At 36.1% G+C, this 17,834-nt stretch overlaps 1 protein-coding gene across 5 annotated transcripts in view; it reads right to left on the bottom strand.

The window, feature by feature from the left end:
• KIF5B (kinesin family member 5B) overlaps positions 1–17,834 on the bottom strand; it is a 49,306-nt gene that overhangs the window by 14,051 nt on the left and 17,421 nt on the right. For all 5 annotated transcript variants that reach the window (XM_065921196.1, XM_065921194.1, XM_065921197.1 and 2 more), the window contains exons 4-15: positions 17,403–17,507; positions 16,842–16,890; positions 16,264–16,319; positions 16,095–16,182; positions 15,765–15,889; positions 14,337–14,441; positions 13,948–14,093; positions 13,153–13,301; positions 12,538–12,731; positions 11,625–11,693; positions 7,488–7,694; positions 5,183–5,326 (exon numbers count right to left, since the gene is read on the bottom strand). In XM_065921196.1, the coding sequence (XP_065777268.1) occupies positions 5,183–5,326; positions 7,488–7,694; positions 11,625–11,693; positions 12,538–12,731; positions 13,153–13,301; positions 13,948–14,093; positions 14,337–14,441; positions 15,765–15,889; positions 16,095–16,182; positions 16,264–16,319; positions 16,842–16,890; positions 17,403–17,507 (1,437 nt within the window). The remainder of the gene's footprint in view (positions 1–5,182; positions 5,327–7,487; positions 7,695–11,624; positions 11,694–12,537; positions 12,732–13,152; positions 13,302–13,947; positions 14,094–14,336; positions 14,442–15,764; positions 15,890–16,094; positions 16,183–16,263; positions 16,320–16,841; positions 16,891–17,402; positions 17,508–17,834) is intronic.

The following is a 17,834-nucleotide window of genomic DNA, read 5'->3' as shown; positions in this document are numbered from 1 at the left end:
ACAGACTTTTGAACTCTGGGGGAGAACGTGAGGGTGGGATGTTTTGAAAGAACAGCATGTATATTATCTATGGTGAAACGGACCACCAGCCCAGGTGGGATACATGAGTCAGGTGCTCGGGCCTGGTGCACTGGGAGGACCCTGAGGAGTCGGGTGGGGAGGGAGGTGGGAGGGGGGATCGGGATGGGGAATACATGTAACTATATGGCTGATTCATGTCAATGTATGACAAAACCCACTGAAATGTTGTGAAGTGATTGGCCTCCAACTAATAAAATAATATTAAAAAAAAAAAAAAAAAAAAAAAAAAGAAACTGGTTGCATTTCTTTACACTAACAATAAAGTATCAGAAAGGCAATGTAAAAAACCCCAGTATCCTTTAAAATCATATCAATAAACCTATAAAACAGGAATAAACCTGAACCATGTAGGCTGAAGACTTACATGCTGAAAACTACAAAACACTAATAAAGGAACCTGATGTTTATTTAAAGAAATGGAAAGACATTCCATGTTCTTGAGCTGAAAGAATACTGTTAAAATGGCCATATTACCCACAGCAAACTATAGATTTAATGGGATTACGATCAAATTACCCATGATATTCATCACAGAACTAAATAATCCTAAAATTTATATGGAACCATAAGATCTAGAATTGCCAAAGCAATCCTAAGGAAAAAGCAGGAGGTATAACCCTCCCAGACTTCAGACAATGCTACAAAGCTACAGTCAGCAAAAAAAGCACGATACTGGCTCAGAAATAAACCCACACCTATGGACAACTAACCTCTCACAAAGAAGGCAAGAACATACAATAGGAAAAAGTCTTTTAGCAAATGGTGTTGAGAAAGTTGGACAGCCAGATGAATCAATGGAGTTAAGATACTCCTTCATACCATGCACAAAAATAAACTCAAAAGGGCTTAAAGACTTAAACTTTAGACATGACACCATAAAACTAGAAGAGATTATAGGCAAAATATTCTCTGATAAATCATAGCAATATTTTCTTAACTTCAGTATCCCAAGGCAGCAGAAATAAAAGCAAAAGCAAACAAATGGGACCTAATCAAACTTACAAGCTTTTGCAAAGAAAAGGAAACCATAATCAAAACAAAAAGACAACCTACAGAATGGCAGAAAATATTTGCAAACGGTGAGACCATGAAGGGCTTAATTTCCAAAATATACAAACAGTTACAACTCAACAACAAAACAAACACCCCCACCCCCCATAAGCGGCAGAAGACTTAAAACAGACATCTCTCCAAAGAGGAAATACAGATGGCCAAAAGGCACATGAAAAGATGCTTAATACCACTAATTATTAGAGAAATGCAAATCAAAAATACAATGAGGTACCACCTAACATTGGTCAGAACAGCCTACTTTAAAAAAGTCTACAACTAACAAATGTTGGAGAGGGTGTAGAGAAAAGGGAACCCTCCTATATTGCTGGTGAGAATGTAAACTTGTGCAGCTACTATGAAGAACACTATGGAGGTTTCTCAAAATAAAAATAAAATTACCATATAATCCAGCAGTCAGTCCCACTTCTGGGCATTACCTAGTATTTGCCAACGAGCAGGGGGTGGGGCGGAGTGGGAGGTTGGGATTAGCAGATGCAAAACAGTATATATAGAATGGATAAACAACAAGGTCCTACTGTATAGCAGGAATATACCTTCAATATTCTATGCTAAATCATAATGGGAAAAGAGTATGAAAAAGAATGTGTATCTATGTATAAATGAATCACCTGGGTTTACAGGAGAAATTAACACAATATTGTAAATCAACTATACTTGAACTTAAAAATAAGGAGCTTGAAAAGAAAGAAGTAAACCTGTCTTTGTGTGCAGATGACATGATTGTTTAAAGAAAAACTCCTGGAACTAATAAGCCATTATAGCAACATTACAGGATATAAGATTAACTTACACAAAAGTCAATCACTTTCTAATATACTAGCAAAACAAGGAAACAAGGGAATCTGAAACTAAAAACCTCTTTCTGATGTCATTCATATTATCACTTAAAAGAAACAGCCAACATAATATAGAAGAACAACAAAGTTGGAGGACTGACACCACCCAACTTCAAGACTTACTAAAGCTACAGTTATCAAGATGACATGCTACTGACAAAAGAACAAATAGGTTATTAGAAAAGAATCGAAAGCCTACGAATAGCATACACAAATATAGTCAATTAATCTCTGACAGAGGACAAAGGGAACTATGGAAAATGGACAGTCTTTTCAGTAAACTGCTGGAAAAACTAATCACCCACATGTAAATACCTCATAGAAAAAAATGAACTCCCAATGGATCATATACCTAAATGTAAATTCAAAACCAAAAAACTTCTAGAAGATAACAAATGAGAAAATCTAGGTGACCGTGGGTTTGGAGATGAGGTTTTAAAGTGTAACACCAAAACCACAATCCATGAAGACAAAGAATAGCAAGCTAGACTTCATTAAAAAGATAAGCCCCCCCCCCCAAAAGATAAGCCAGACTGGGAGAAATATCAGCAGAACACATACCTAACAAAGGACTATTATTCAAAACACACAAACAGAACTCTTAAAATTCAAGGTAAGAAAATCAAGAGTCCAAAACGCAAATTCAAACAGTGTGCTATGGCTGATTCATGTTGATGTACAGCAGACATCAACACAATGTTGTATAGCAATTATCCTTCAATTAAAAACAAAAACACCAAAACTGTGTGATAATGTCACATATCTGTTAAAAAGGCTCAAACCAAAAAAATTATGACATCAAATACCTGGTGAGGATGTGAATTAACAGAACTTTCATTTTGTTGCTGGTGGGAGCAAAAAATGCTACAAGCCAATTTTGAACACAGTTTGGGAGTTTCTTACTAAGCTAATGTAGTCTTAACCTATGATCTAGCAATCACACTCTTAGTTATTTTAACCCATTCAATCAAAAACTTATGCACTCAAAAAACCTGCACATGAATGTCTGTTTATAGCAGCTTTAAAGTGGAGGTAACCAAAGTGGGCTTCAACAGGTACTTACCTACATACAAAAGGGCTTCCCTGGTGGCTCAAATGGTAAAGAATCTGCCTGCAATGCAGACAATGGGTTCGATCCCTGGGTCTGGAAGATCCCCGGGAGAAGGGAATGACAACCCACTCCAGTATTCTTGCCTGGAGAATTCCGTGGACAGAGCCTGGCAGGCAGTCCATGGGGTCAGAAAGAGTCAGACACGACTGAGCAACTAACACTTTCACTTTCTTCTACATACAAAAATGAAATGAGCTATCAAGCTAAAAGACATGGAAAAACATTAAATGCACACTGCTAAGTAAAAGAAGCCAGTCTGAAACAGCTAACACTGTATGATTCCACTTATGTGACATTCTGGAAATCGCACAACTAGAGACAGTTAAAAAGATCAATGTTTGCCAGTGATTCAGGGGAGAGGGATGAGCAGGTAAAGAACAAGCAACTTGTTAGGACAGTGAAATGATTTTGATACTGCAATGGTGGATCTATATTATGCATTCATCAAAATCCAGAAACTTGTACAACACAAAGAGTGAAACATAATGCAAAACATGCAAAACAAGGGGAACTCAAGCAGCGCTTACTGATGATGTTTAACAGGAAAAGAATTACATGCAAAACACAAGAATACTGGGGATCCATTTTTTCTTTTAAAAGAACCTATTTAAAATAAAAGAAAAGAAAAGAACCTATTTGCAAGTCTGACTTGTTTTCAAAATACTACAATGGTTTAGTGACAAAAGTGGTTTAGATGTCTGGTTATCAGTGGCTGTGCCACAAGACATAAGCCAGCCTCACTCTTTATTTTCTCTACCTTTACCACTTCTTCACTTTTAAATTATCTGAATATGAAATGGATGAAAAAAGTGAAAAGTGTTGCTGACTCTTTATTGTGTCCAAAACAACAAAGAGTTGTGTCCGACTCTTTGTGATGCCAAGGACTGTAGCCTGCCAGGCTCCTCTGTCCATGGACTTCTCCAGGGAAGAATACAGAAATGGATTGTCATTTTCTTCTCCAATGAAATGGATGAATTTTTCTAAAAACAAGCCACAAACTTACAAAGAAAAATTTGAACATGTTTGCAGTGTTCAGAATACGAAGGAAATCTACTTTTTTATCCCAGAAGATTCCAACAGAACGTGATCAATCTCACATACTTCACCACACACAAGACAGGGCAGGATGTTCAGACTGACAGTGAAGAAAGAGCAAGTCACATCATTCAATGTTTAATGCTTTTCTGTTCTGATAAGGTGAGCCAGCATTAAGAAATGACACAATTATGAGAATGAATCCTTGCCTCCATCAACAAACAACAGCTCAGAATAACAACAAAAGGAAAGTGTGCTCCACAGTGAAAGCTTTTATTTCACTTCCAACTCTTGTTAAACAGGGCTGCTTACCTGGGTTTCACTATAAACTCAAGTATAAATTTGCTCTCCTTATCACTATAATTAGAATTTAATTTTAAAAAAGGAAGTCCATACAAATATCTACTGCAACATACAAACCTTTCATGTTATGTGCATGTTTTTCAGTTAAGAGTCTTGTTTGTATTTTTTATCTAAGTTTTAAAATCTACCAGGTTGCGATTTTTTTTTAACTACACACTAGTGCTAATATAACGAGTATCCACACCCTGAAAAAGATTATTAGAAAAGAAAAAATGTAGCAAAATTTTGATAAGTGATTAACTCTAAGGTTTACAATATTGTCCTGTTTACTACTGTATGTCTGAAAAACTTCAAAATATAAAGAATTAATTAGCAGTGCTCACCTTTTATCTTTTTAAACACTTAGGGCAACCAGAAGCTAACTTACAGTTTACCCCTGGAGCTATTGTTTCAATTACACACTTTCTGTGTAGTAATTTATTAACAATAATTTCTAAGTGCAAAAATCTTTACATAGAGAAGAAAACCAAACATGTGGTCCAGATAAACGCTATTGACTGAGCATGTCTCCTTGAGCACCCTTTATCTTCTCCCTCTTCCTCATCTATTTAAAATGAAGCTAATACCCTCTACTACAGATGGGTCTTGGAGGAGGAGGTGATGGGTATGAAAAGAACTTTGTGAAAAATGAAAGCATGAGCTCTATACAGATAATCGTGCTTACTCTCAGGTAGTTAGTTACCTTTACGTCGTTGTTTCCCACAGCAATTCCTATTTCTGCCAGGTCCTTTAGTAAAGATGCCATCATCTCTGCTGCTCTTTTTTTCTGGTGGTTGGTCATTTCCTTAAGTTTCTGAAGCTCAGCATCTATACTTGCTAAACTTGCCTAATAGAATAAAACACAAAAGTGAAATCTATTAAATGAAAGAGCAACTCAAATATTGACAGGTATTTTCATTTAGTACTCACAAAACCATTATTTTCTGCTTTCATTTTCTTGAATTCTCTACTGAGTTCTGGGCTAGCTCTCAGCTCAAATTTAAAATGTATTTTAGGCCTAAGAGGACCATGTAAAGTAGCCATATTGTAGCTCCATCAAAAGCAGACAGTTTGTATTACTTCACAAATTTTTGAGATTGGATGTCTTCTACCTAGAAATGGAAAACTTTCAAATTAACTAGATTTGATTTTCATTTATTACCTTTGGAAACAGTCTGAGAAAATATATGTTAGTATGGAACTGATAAGTCTTCTAGATGGCTGATAAGTTTTATCTGCTTTTTATATAGTATTTAGTTTCTGAAAAGAATTCACCTGGTAATTACTACTACTTTTGTACTATGATACATGCAATTATCCAGGAGACAGTGAAGTAGCATTACTATATGAGTTTAATTACTATAATTATAAATTTAAAATAATGGCTGGCTTACCAGCAACAAAGTCACCACAATTTTGAAAATTCAACTGAATCTGGCTGCTTTAAAACTGTTCGTTGTGTCACAGATCGTATACTTCATTTTTAATGCAAGTTACTGACTTTTAATCAGTATCTTTTAGTAAAGATACCATTGTTTCAGCTGCTCATTTCTTCTGATCATCTCCTTAAGTGTCTGAAAACTAGCAGATTGTGAGTTCACTCAGTTTGATCTACAATATACTACCAAATCCAAATTACCAGATAATATCTCTAACAACTGAACAGCAATATTCTTAAGTATATCAAAAGATGCAGACCACTTTAGGGGTTTCTAACTCCTTACCAATACAGTGCTCATATATAAACTGGAACACAAACAGAACAGCCATACAGGCTGAAATCAATGGCTAAGGACCAACTTACAGTTTACAGAGTTTTAGGAAACTCCTATCATTTGTTCATATAGAAATCAGGTTTGCTAATGATGCAACTCAGTTAAGAGTTATAAAGGTATTTTGATTTCCATGGTATTAATTATAACTTCAAGCTAAATGTAACTTGGGAGATCAAAAAGGGAAAAGGAACTTCTCTAGGAGCAGAAAGGCTACTAAAAATGTCATTTCATAGCATTGATTGCTTTCCTTTAAACACTTGATATGACAGGGAAACAACTAGTGAGCACTAATCCTGTGTCCAACTTTAAATATGATTTCTAAACAAGAAGCCAGCATTAACAACAAAACTTTAAGAAGAAGAGAGCTCATCCATGGTGATGCTCCAAATATCGCAGAAGCAGTCACAGTTGTATACGATTTCTGGCATCACTGCCGGAGGGCAGTGATTCTTGCCTTACAGTGATGAAAACAAAAATCTTCATTCCCTGGGGAACCATGATGACGCTATTACACTGTCCTAGTAAGACACTGGTCCAGGTATTGGAAATTTAACAGTGAACAAAACATAAGTTATGTGAAATCATATATCCTGCTAGTTTGCTTTTTGTGCACATTTTTAAAATCAGAGTTTGAACAGTTGGCTAATAACTTTACTGGGCAACTAGTCAATTTTTTTTTCTTTTAACAATAGAATATTATCTGGAGTAACCAATATGTAGGAGAAGGCAATGGCACCCCACTCCAGTACTCTTGCCTGGAAAATCCCATGGACGGAGGAGCCTGGTAGGCTGCAGTTCATGGGGTCACTAAGAGTCGGACACGACTGAGCGTCTTCACTTTCACTTTTCACTTCTATGCATTGGAGAAGGAAATGGCAACCCACTCCAGTGTTCTTGCCTGGAGAATCCCAGGGACTGGGGAGCCTGGTGAGCTGCCGTCTATGTGGTTGCACACAGTCGGACATGACTGAAGTGACTTAGCAGCAGTAGCAGTCAACATGTAGCCAATTAAAATATCACTTTAATTACATATTAATAGACCTTTAGAAACTAAAAAACTAACCCTCTTCCTCTACCTTAAAGCTTCATATATGGGAGGAAATAAAGTTGACACTTGAGTTCTTCGAAGAATCTATGCTATCAGTTTTGAGCTTTTACAGAAATAATTTACTTAGGTAACTTTTCAATTAAGAATACTTTACTAAATTATTAAGAAAGAGAACTGTACCCTACCGATTTCTGATTCAGCTCGTCACTAAGTAATTCATATTCCTTAGTTTTGTCTTCAACTTCCTGAGACTTCTGATCATAGTTGACAGCAAGTTCTTCCAAGGCTTGTAAAACTTCCTTTACTTCTTCCTTAGAGGCATCATTTTCTGCCTGAAGGCGATTCAGCTCAGTCTGCATATTATCTTGATCTCTTCGGGTAGATGCCAGAAGCTGTAGGAAGGAATAAAAATATCTATTTTATCCAAAGTACACTGAGTAACTGGTTTTTAAAACATAAACAAGTTTAAAAAAAAAAAACAAAACTTTTTATCACTTGCAAGCCAAAAACGGAATGAAATGTTGATATTACTACATATGGTAACATCTATTCATTCAACAGGTTTACTGAATACCTACTGTGTGCACATTCTGGGCTTAACACTGTGGGAGATGGAAAAAATCTAGTGGAAGACAGATACACAAACGAATGCAATACAAAATGAAATGTTAGAGCCATAGTGGAGACAGGACATGACAAAGATATTTCTGGATGGGTATTCAAGGAGAAGGAGGCTAGAATAGGAAAATTATTGTCAGGTGCACACTAACAGAAAGAAAAAGACACACAAGGCTTCTAACAGTGTGTATAGAAAAAAAAATAAATCAGTAGATGCTTTAAAAGTTTAGGTTTTCTTTTGGCAACAGAGGGTGGCACCTGAGCTATGTCTGAGGAAAACATGGTATCAGCAAATAAAATCTAAACTGCAAGAAGCCAATAAACTCTTAGGAGGATACTGCCATCATGTAGGTCAGTTGCTTTGAAGTAGGGGCATCTGGAATTTGTAGGAGTTTTCTAATGGGGTAGAGTGTTAATGTCACTTAGAAGTGGGAGCCAGGGACGCCAACTGTCCTGTAAAATGGACAGAACAATATAAATGGAGAATTATGCAAATGATACCAGTGCCCCTTTGATAAACAATGCTACTAGAGTTGAAACAAATAATATGATTCAACCAGGATTAATCTGACTGATGGCAGACATCTCCTGGGCTTTCCTTGTAGCTCAGCTGGTAAAGAATTCACCTGCAGTGCAGGAAACTTGGGCTCAATCCCTGGGTTGGGAAGATCCCCTGGAGAAGGGAAAGGCTACCCACCCCAGTATTCAGGCCTTAAGAATTCCACGGACTGTAGAGTTCATGGGGTCATAAAGTCGGACACAACTGAGTGACTTACACGTTCACTTTTCAGATACCTCTTACTGAAGTTATACAGTCTTTGCTCCAATCCCCGGAACAAACCTCAAAGGACCACTTTCAATTATCCCTTTTGAAGAAAGTAGGGAAAACCACTAGACCATTCAGGTATGACCTAAATCAAACCCCTTATGACTATACAGTGGAAGTGAGAAATAGAGTTAAGGGACTAGATCTGATAGACAAAAGTGCCTGATGAACTATGGACGGAGGTCTTGACACTGTACAGGAGACAGGAGTCAAGACCATCCCCAAGAAAAAGAAATGCAAAAAAGCAAAATGGCTGTCTAAGGAGGCCTTACAAATAGCTGTGAAAAGAAGAGAAATGAAAAGCAAAGGAGAAAAGGAAAGATATGCCCATTTGAATGCAGAGTTCCAAAGAATAGCAAGGAGAGATAAGAAAGTCTTCCTCAGTGATCAATGCAAAGAAATAGAGGAAAACAATAGAATAGGAAAGACTAGAGATCTCTTCAAGAAAATCAGAGATACCAAAGGAACATTTCACGCAAAGATGGGCTCAATAATGGAAAGAAATGGTATGGACCTAACAGAGGCAGAAGATATTAAGAAGAGGTCTCAAGAATACACATAAGAACTGTACAAAAAAGATCTTCATGACCCAGATAATCACAATGGTGTGATCACTCACACTCATCTAGAGCCAGACATCCTGGAATGTGAAGTCAAGTGGGCCTTAGGAAGCATCACTACGAACAAAGCTAGTGGAGGTGGTAGAATTCCAGTTGAGCTATTTCAAATCCTAAAAGATGATGTTGTGAAAGTGCTGCACTCAGTATGTCAGCAAATTTGAAAACTCAGCAATGGCCCCAGGACTGGAAAAGGTCAGTTTTCATTCCAATCCCAAAGAAAGGCAATGCCAAAGAATGCTCAACTACCGCACAATTGCACTCATCTCACAAGCTAGCAAAGTAATGCTCAAAATTTTCCAAGCCAGGCTTCAGAATATGTGAACCGTGAACTTCCAGATGTTCAAGCTGGTTTTAGAAAAGGCAGAGGAACCAGAGATCAAATTGCCAACATCCACTGGATCATCAAAAAAGCAAGAGAGTTCCAGAAAAAGCATCTACTTCTGCTTTACTGACTATGCCAAAGCCTTTGACTGTGTGGATCACAATCAACTGTGGAAAATTCTGAAGGAGATGGGAATACCAGACCACCTGACTTGCCTCTTGAGAAACCTGTATGCAGGTCAGGAAGCAACAGTTAGAACTGGACATGGAACAACTGACTGGTTCCAAATTGGGAAAGGAGTGTGTCAAGGCTGTATATTGTCACCCTGCTTATTTAACTTATATGCAGAGTACATCATGAGAAACGCTGGCCTGGAGGAAGCACAAGCTGGAAATAAGACTGCTGGGAGAAATATCAATAACCTCAGATATGCAGACGACACCACCTTTATGGCAGAAAGTGAAGAGGAACTAAAAAGCCTCTTGATGAAAGTGGAAGAGCAGAGTGAAAAAGTTGGCTTAAAGCTCAACATTCAGAAAATTAAGATCATGGCATCTGGTCCCAACACTTCATGGGAAATAGATGGGAAAATAGTGCAAACAGTGGCTACTTTATTTTGGGGGGCTCCAAGATCATAGCAGATGGCAACTGCAGCCATGAAATTAAAAGATGCTTACTCCTTGGAAGGAAAGTTATGACCAACCTAGACAGTATGTTAAAAAGCAGAAACATTACTTTGTCAACAAAAGTCCGTCTAGTCAAGGCTATGCTTTTTCCAGTAGTCATGTAGGGATGTGACAGTTGGACCATAAAGAAAGCTGAGCGCGGAAGAATTGATGCTTTTGAACTGTGGTGTTGGAGAAGACTCTTGAGAGTCCCTTGGACTGCAAGGAGATCCAACCAGTCCATCCTAAAGGAGATCAGTCCTGGATGTTCACTGGAAGGACTGATGTTGAAGCTGAAACTCCAATACTTTGGCCACCTGATGCGAAGAGCTGACTCATTGGAAAAGACCCTGATGCTGGGAAAGATTGAGGACAGGAGGAGAAGGGGACGACAGAGAATGAGATGGTTGGATGGCATCACTGACTCAATGGACATGGGTTTGGGTAGACTCCAGGAGTTGGTGATGGACAGGGAGGCCTGGTGTGCTACGGTTCACGGGGTAACAGAGTCAGACACAACTGACTGAGCTACTGAACTGAATTGACCACCAAGTAAGGTAAAATGAGGGTCCAAAGTGACAAACTAGAGAGGAGGAACTTGAAAGAAACAAGATGAAAGTGAAGATCACAGAAATGAAAAACAGGTCAAGGAGGATAGAATTAGTGGAGTAAAAAGTAACCTTATTCACTGATATTCTCATTTCCATGATAAAAGTCATACACTAAAGTATGAATTACTAAAAACAAAGCCAATGTGATTCAGAAATCAGTCTTTTCTTTAATAATCCCTTTAGACATATATCGGTGTTTAAGTGTTTTTTATACTCCTTCCTTCATCATTTCCATGTGGAAATACTTTTCATAAAGGGAGGGAGAACCTAAGGTTACTCCAGTCCAAGGATCAATAAGAAATGTTTGGGGGAGAATAAGACAAAGCACTGTACAAGGAAAGCAAAAGACAGAGTTGAAATGCCCAGGAGATGTATATTAAAGAATAAATGCAAAAAAAGAAAATCATCCTCTCTCCTCCAGTTAGACTTAACTCAAACTTAAAAAAAACAAAAAAACCCAACCCCAAAAAGCACGAAGTCGTCAATCTTTGCTTCTGTCTGTATGATGTACTACTCCCGTAGGATATCCACAGTGAAGCATGGACATATTCAAAAATTTTTTTAATGTACTGTAGTATGTTCTGAGCGCTGTAGACGCCTTCATCTTTTAAGGGACAATGACAAACTATACAGCTTTTCCGGAAGGAGTATTCAATTTACCTCTTCCTGATCCAGCATTTGTGTCTTCAGTTTTTCTACCAATTGGCTCTGTTGATTAATTTCTTCATCCTAGAATTTTCAGTTACAAGTTAACAGAATAGCTCACAAGCTGGTTCTGTTTCATAACACAAACTGTAAGATTACCACCCATTCCCCAGTATTTCAAAGTTGTTTTCTCCAAATTTGACATAGCTTATTCTAATCGCTTATCTTAGAAAGATGTTGAAACAAATGGAGCTTCTTTCAATTATCAATAACTGTAACACCCTTATCATGCAATAAAAAAAAGCTTGTTATGAAAGTTATTCACAAAATACTTAAAATGCTAAAAATAATAAACATGTTTAAAGCTATTACTGAAAATAATGCCATGTAGCCACTTCAAACCTACCTACCATCCCTGTTTGAAATACATTAAAAACATCACTTACTAAGAAAAAAACAAAGACAACACCAGAAAAATTTTTTCTAGTCTCTTTACTGTTGTTTTTCCCATTCTTTTATTTGGTTCATAATTGTGCTATTTTTCATACTACTGATATCATCAAAGTAGAAGACAGTATTTCCACTTGATTCTGTTCCCTCAGTCTAATCTCTTGCATCATTTTTATCATTAGCGCCACAGAGAGCTGATTCTAAAAGGTCATTTCATTAAGGCTCTCCAAAAATCCACGTCAAATTTGAAAGTTCTCTCAGCTTAGAGAGAAAGGGAAGAAAGGTATGCCTCATACACAGTTTCTGCATGGAAACAGAAATGGTCATTTTATATTTTTTGTTAATACAATGATCTTCAAAAAGTTACAGAAACCAAGCAGTATGTACATAGGTCATGAGGACCCATTAATACTGAAATTAGAAAATAAAAATAAGTCAATAATGTTCTAAGACAAAAGAGAACACAAATAATACTTACCTTGTCATCAAGTTGTTTGTACAGTTTAGCAATTTCTTCTTCACACTTTCTTCTTTCAGCATCAGTAAAGTTTCCAGTAACTCCAATTGTGGCTGCTGGCTTATCATTGGTAATAGTAATATCCTTATCCACTGCAAAAGCTTCCAAGTTGGCTTTCTCTTTGTCAAACTGTTCATCAATAGGCACTGTCTCTCCTAAAATAAAGACAACCGAATAGAACAAAACTCACCTCTCTAAAATTAATTTTAATTTTATTCAATTTCAGCAGCTCTTATCAACTTTATCTGCTCAGTCCCTGAGCTCTGAAAAGTTGGAATTATCTTTGATGCTCCCCTTTATCTTCTAAAGCCAGTCATCAAATCTTGTATTTTTAATTGATTTCATTCTAAGCTAAACATCTTGCCATCTTGAGACTTCAATAGCCAGCTAGCTGGCCTTTATGCCTCTATTTATTATTCCAGGTAAAATCAGAATTTAAAGTAAAACATTTTATTCATTTTTATTTGGTCATCCCTAATATGTTGTTATTTTCATTTATATAAGAGTCTCAAATTTATAAAATAGCTCTGAATCTCTATTCCACAAACCCTAAACAACAAACTTGTAAGTTATTACCATTACGCCATCGGTTGAGTTCATTTTCAAGCCACTGAATGGTGTTCCGGAGGGTCTTATTTTTTTCTTTTTCTCTTTCATACTTCTTTTTCCACTGTTCTGCAGTTAACTCTACATTAACACAAACTGTGTTCTTAATTGTTTTGGCCCTAAGACAAGTAGTTGGGGGAAGAGGGGAAGAATGTGACTTAATTATTTTCAATTGCTATCTATATCTCTGTAATATAAGCATATGTGGCTAGGTAATTTAACTATTCTTGTCTAGTTATCTCTGACTAAATTCTAGGAGCTGTACTTAGTATAGTGTTTATTCACAACCCATTATATTTGGGTCAGTTACATCACCTCTGAATAGATTAAAAAAAAAAAAAAATCAGCAACCTGATAAGAAAAAAAAAAATATGGGCCCATTATTTTTCCAATTCATTTGTAAGGCAGAATTAAGAAAAGCAATGATCAATGACAGTCAAAGTCATCATTATTGATTTTCCTCAGCTAACCACCTCATATACAGTTATCCCATTATTTAAACAGGTCACATATGTCAATAGGCTTAACATATGATCATATCCCTCAGGTTTTTGCTTTATTATCTGATTCAAATGTTTCATTTTCTTTAATGCTGAACTGAAGCTTCTCACATAAACCTGACTCAAGTTAACACTTAACTTTAATGTTTTCTAGCACACTAATAATACACACAGATTTGAATATATCTATCCTGAAACTTTTCTAGATTTAATAAATGAAATGCCTATCTACATTAGACTTTATATTTTCTTAACAAAAACAAACCTCTGACCAAACAGGAGTGTAGATTTTGTTTCAGATTCATTGTACGATGAAGGAGAGCAGCAAATTACAATAGTGGTTCTACAGTTCCCACCTAAGGAATCTTGAAGGATTCTCGTCATTTTACTATCGCGATATGGAACATATGTCTACATACAAAAACAAACAAAAAACCAAAGAAGACAAATGGGTTTCTCGGTAATAAAATATGTAGTAGTATTAAAATGGGAATTAGGATATACACACTAATATTATAAAATAAATCCTTAAAAGGCAACTTATTCACACCTATTCATTCAGTGAATCCCTCTCACTCACATCTACACATACGTATGTTATCTATGTTTGACTCCCCATTAGATAACAGGGAAATAGAAAACAAGTGTACTCACACTACCCTCAGCCAAAGCAGAAATGACATTTCCAAGAGCAGAAAGGGACTTGTTGATGTTCTTAGCTTCATCCAGCACAGCACCTTCAGCACCAGTTTTACTAACCTATACATAAGATTGCAAAAGAATGAAACAAAATTATGTTTCTGTGATTCTAATTTTCTAAAATGTTCAGAGGTCATCAATAACTAGTAAAAAGAAAAGGGAAAGCTTCAATACTTTGTCTGTCAAGTATTTACTCTAGTAGTAGTAGTGAAAGTCACTCAGCCATGTCCGACTCTTTGCAACCCCATGGGCTATACAGTCCATGGAATTCTCCAGGCCAGAATACTGGAGTGGGTAGCCTTTTCCTTCTCCAGGGGATCTTCCCCACCCAGGGATTGAACCCACGTCTCCCACATTGCAGGTGGATTCTTTACCAGCTGAGCCACAAGGGAAGCCCCAGTATTTACTTTAAGCTATGAGTATTTATCAAGTATGACTTTTCTGAGACCTTGGTCTTTTCTGCATGATAAAAATGGGATTAAGGAGATACCAAATTTTATTTTTAGGTGTGCTCATGAAATCAACCAATTTACATGTAGATTTGTATTGACAGCTTAACTAATTTGTTAACCCCCTTTGATGCAGTGGGAAAACGAAACTAAAAAGTTTACTAAAGTACAATGTTGATGTTGTGATGGTTAGAGAGAGACTGAATTTACATGTATCAATTTTATATAAGCAAACTTGCTTCTATTAAAAAAAATGTAAAATACATAAAGATAACAGACAAATATGTCAGCAATGATTCCTAAAGAAGCAGTTTCACAGTATTGGCAAAATTAGAGAGAGACTTTGAAGGATGTGTGTAAGATTTTTGTGTATAAGGGAGCAGGTATGTTATTTCAATCAGAAAAAAAATCAGCAGAACAAACAACAAAAAAAGGTCACACAGGTCAGTATTAAGACATCTGAACTTATTTTGATTTTGACAAAAATCAGAATCAGACTGTATAGGACTACAATGATTAAACACGACTGACGTGACTTAGCAGCAGCAGCAGCAATCCTCCAAAAGGAGTACAGTGAAATCCAAAGGAGTAATTAATGGACAGTTTTTAGAGGGAGGCCATTGCCAGTGTGAATACAATAGACACCAAAAATTAGGAAAAGGATACCTAGTAAAATTCTTAATGACATAAATTCAACACATTATCCTTAAAGCATACATCTACATCAAGGATAACACTTATCGGCAGAATTGGATTAGGGCCTAAATGACAGTAATTTGCAATGACGAAACACTGGCATAAATGCTTATATCTCTCAAAAATACTACCAAACCCAGTTTGATACACTTTTTCAAGATTTAACAATGAAAATACATAAGCCCAAATCTGAGCTACATTCATTAAAAATGCTTCCATCGGAATATAAAGATTTTACCTTTTCACTACCAGCTAAATCCACCAGATAAAGTTTTCCACTCAGCTTTTGTTCCGTTTGCGTGTTCTCTTGTTTTACATTAATAAGAAATATACTGTGACTTCTAGAGCTATGTTCATTCATATCTACAAAGAAATCACACAACCAAATATCAACAAACAAGGCTTTCTCTTACTAATAATTTCTAAAGCATTATTTCATCTAAGAAAAACCCCTACAATATTGTAAAGTAATTAGCCTCCAACTAATAAAAATAAATGGAAAAAAAAAAGAAAAATCAACTTTAAAGCAGTTTATACCTTAACTAGTATTACTAAATATGCCACTTACTTGTAACTGCTACATGTCTGTTAGATTTTCCTTCATCTATGGTGTCCATAACTTCATCTGGACTACATACAAAACGCTCTGTACATCCCTGTAAAATAAATTTTAAAGAATGTCACCACCCTTTAAAAAATATTATAGGGCTTTTCTAAACATTCTGAATTATACCTACCTTTACATAAGGAACTCGATTTTTATCTTCATGAACTGAAAGATTGGTCTTTGAAACTGAGAAAGAAAAATAAATAGCGTTAACATTTTCCTAACTGCTAACACTGACTGTGAAATAGTTAATTCAACTGTTTCTTGTTTCTCTCCCCATGCAGCCTAATAACAATGAACTTAAAAAAACATGAAAATATCACTGCAAAAGCAAAAGCCTATACAAGTAGACTTATATAGAGACATGGAATTTTAGGTCCAGGCCAACCTCTGCCGCTCATATTTTGAAAAGAAAAGCACTAAGTCAGACTGGTTCCGTGGTTTGCCAAGGACGATGTGTCTGGCAGCTAAAAGAAGACAAGAGCGTAGGACTCAGGCTCTGGACCTCCAGTCCAATCGTCTAGTTACTACCCATGAAGTGCCCACAAATACATGCTTTAAATAAGTCAACAGGAGTTCAATTAAACTTTGAAAGAAACATTTTTCAATGTTTCCTATAATTCAAGACAGTTTCACATAGGTTATAAAGAAATGGTATCACATTGACAACTAAAAACAGTAACATCAAAGAGCAAGAATTTAACTTACCATCTAACAGGTCCCTTATCTTATCCAAATAAATTTCAAAATATGAAACCTAAAGGGCAGAAGAAATAAAGGGGGGAATAAAACCAACCACTTAAAATCACAAAGTAATTTATTTACTTATTCATCAAATATTTATTCCAGCCTGAGTGACAGGTACCAGTGCCAGTGCCAGTGCCAAGTCAGCTACAGCTCATATTCTAATGGGAAGCCTTAAAATCACTCAACTCTTTATGTAACTAAAGTGCATTTTCCACTAAGTATCTTCATCTAAAATTAGACTCATTAGGTCGAATTAGTCAGAACTTTTGAGCTTTGTAGCAAAACAAACTCCTTTATCTTAAAGAGGAGGCAGCTAAGGCAAGAAAGACTTGGCTTACTCCTTTACTATGTCAGAGGAAGGGTCTGAGTTCACTAATTCTAACAATCTTTCAACTACACCTGCCCATAATTTTTGAAATACTTTTTAAAGGAAAAATACTGAACAAAATTATACTAGGTATAAAATAAAATACCACTATACTAGGTATAAAATAAAATACCACCTTTCCCCAGTGATTTTACCTTAATATGAAATTCCAAATTTTCATCCATGGAGTAAATATAATTAAAAATATCTTGCACTATTCTTGGAATAATTCCCATGCCTTCTGGATCATGAAGTTTACCCTAAACAGAAAACAAAACTAGAGTTCCTAAATAAACTGTAACAAACAAATTAAAAATCAAAACTTTTAATTTACAATTCACAGTCAAGAGAGGATAGGAATTCTAATTGTTACTATTTTTTTGGTGAAAAAATGTGGCTGTACAAATACCTAAAAAACCCCAATTATTTTGGTAAGTTACACATAAATAATGTACGCTAATCATACAATTACCAACTGATCATAGCCTTTTCTTTAATCATTAGATTCAGATGATGCAATTTGTGAATGAACACATTCCAGGAAAATGTTTGTGAGTTGCTCACCATTTAAATCTGCATCATTCTAT

This window comes from Muntiacus reevesi, chromosome 2, assembly GCF_963930625.1.
Source record: "Muntiacus reevesi chromosome 2, mMunRee1.1, whole genome shotgun sequence".
Lineage (NCBI taxonomy): Eukaryota > Metazoa > Chordata > Mammalia > Artiodactyla > Cervidae > Muntiacus > Muntiacus reevesi.
This window is presented reverse-complemented; position numbering and strand designations above follow the sequence as displayed.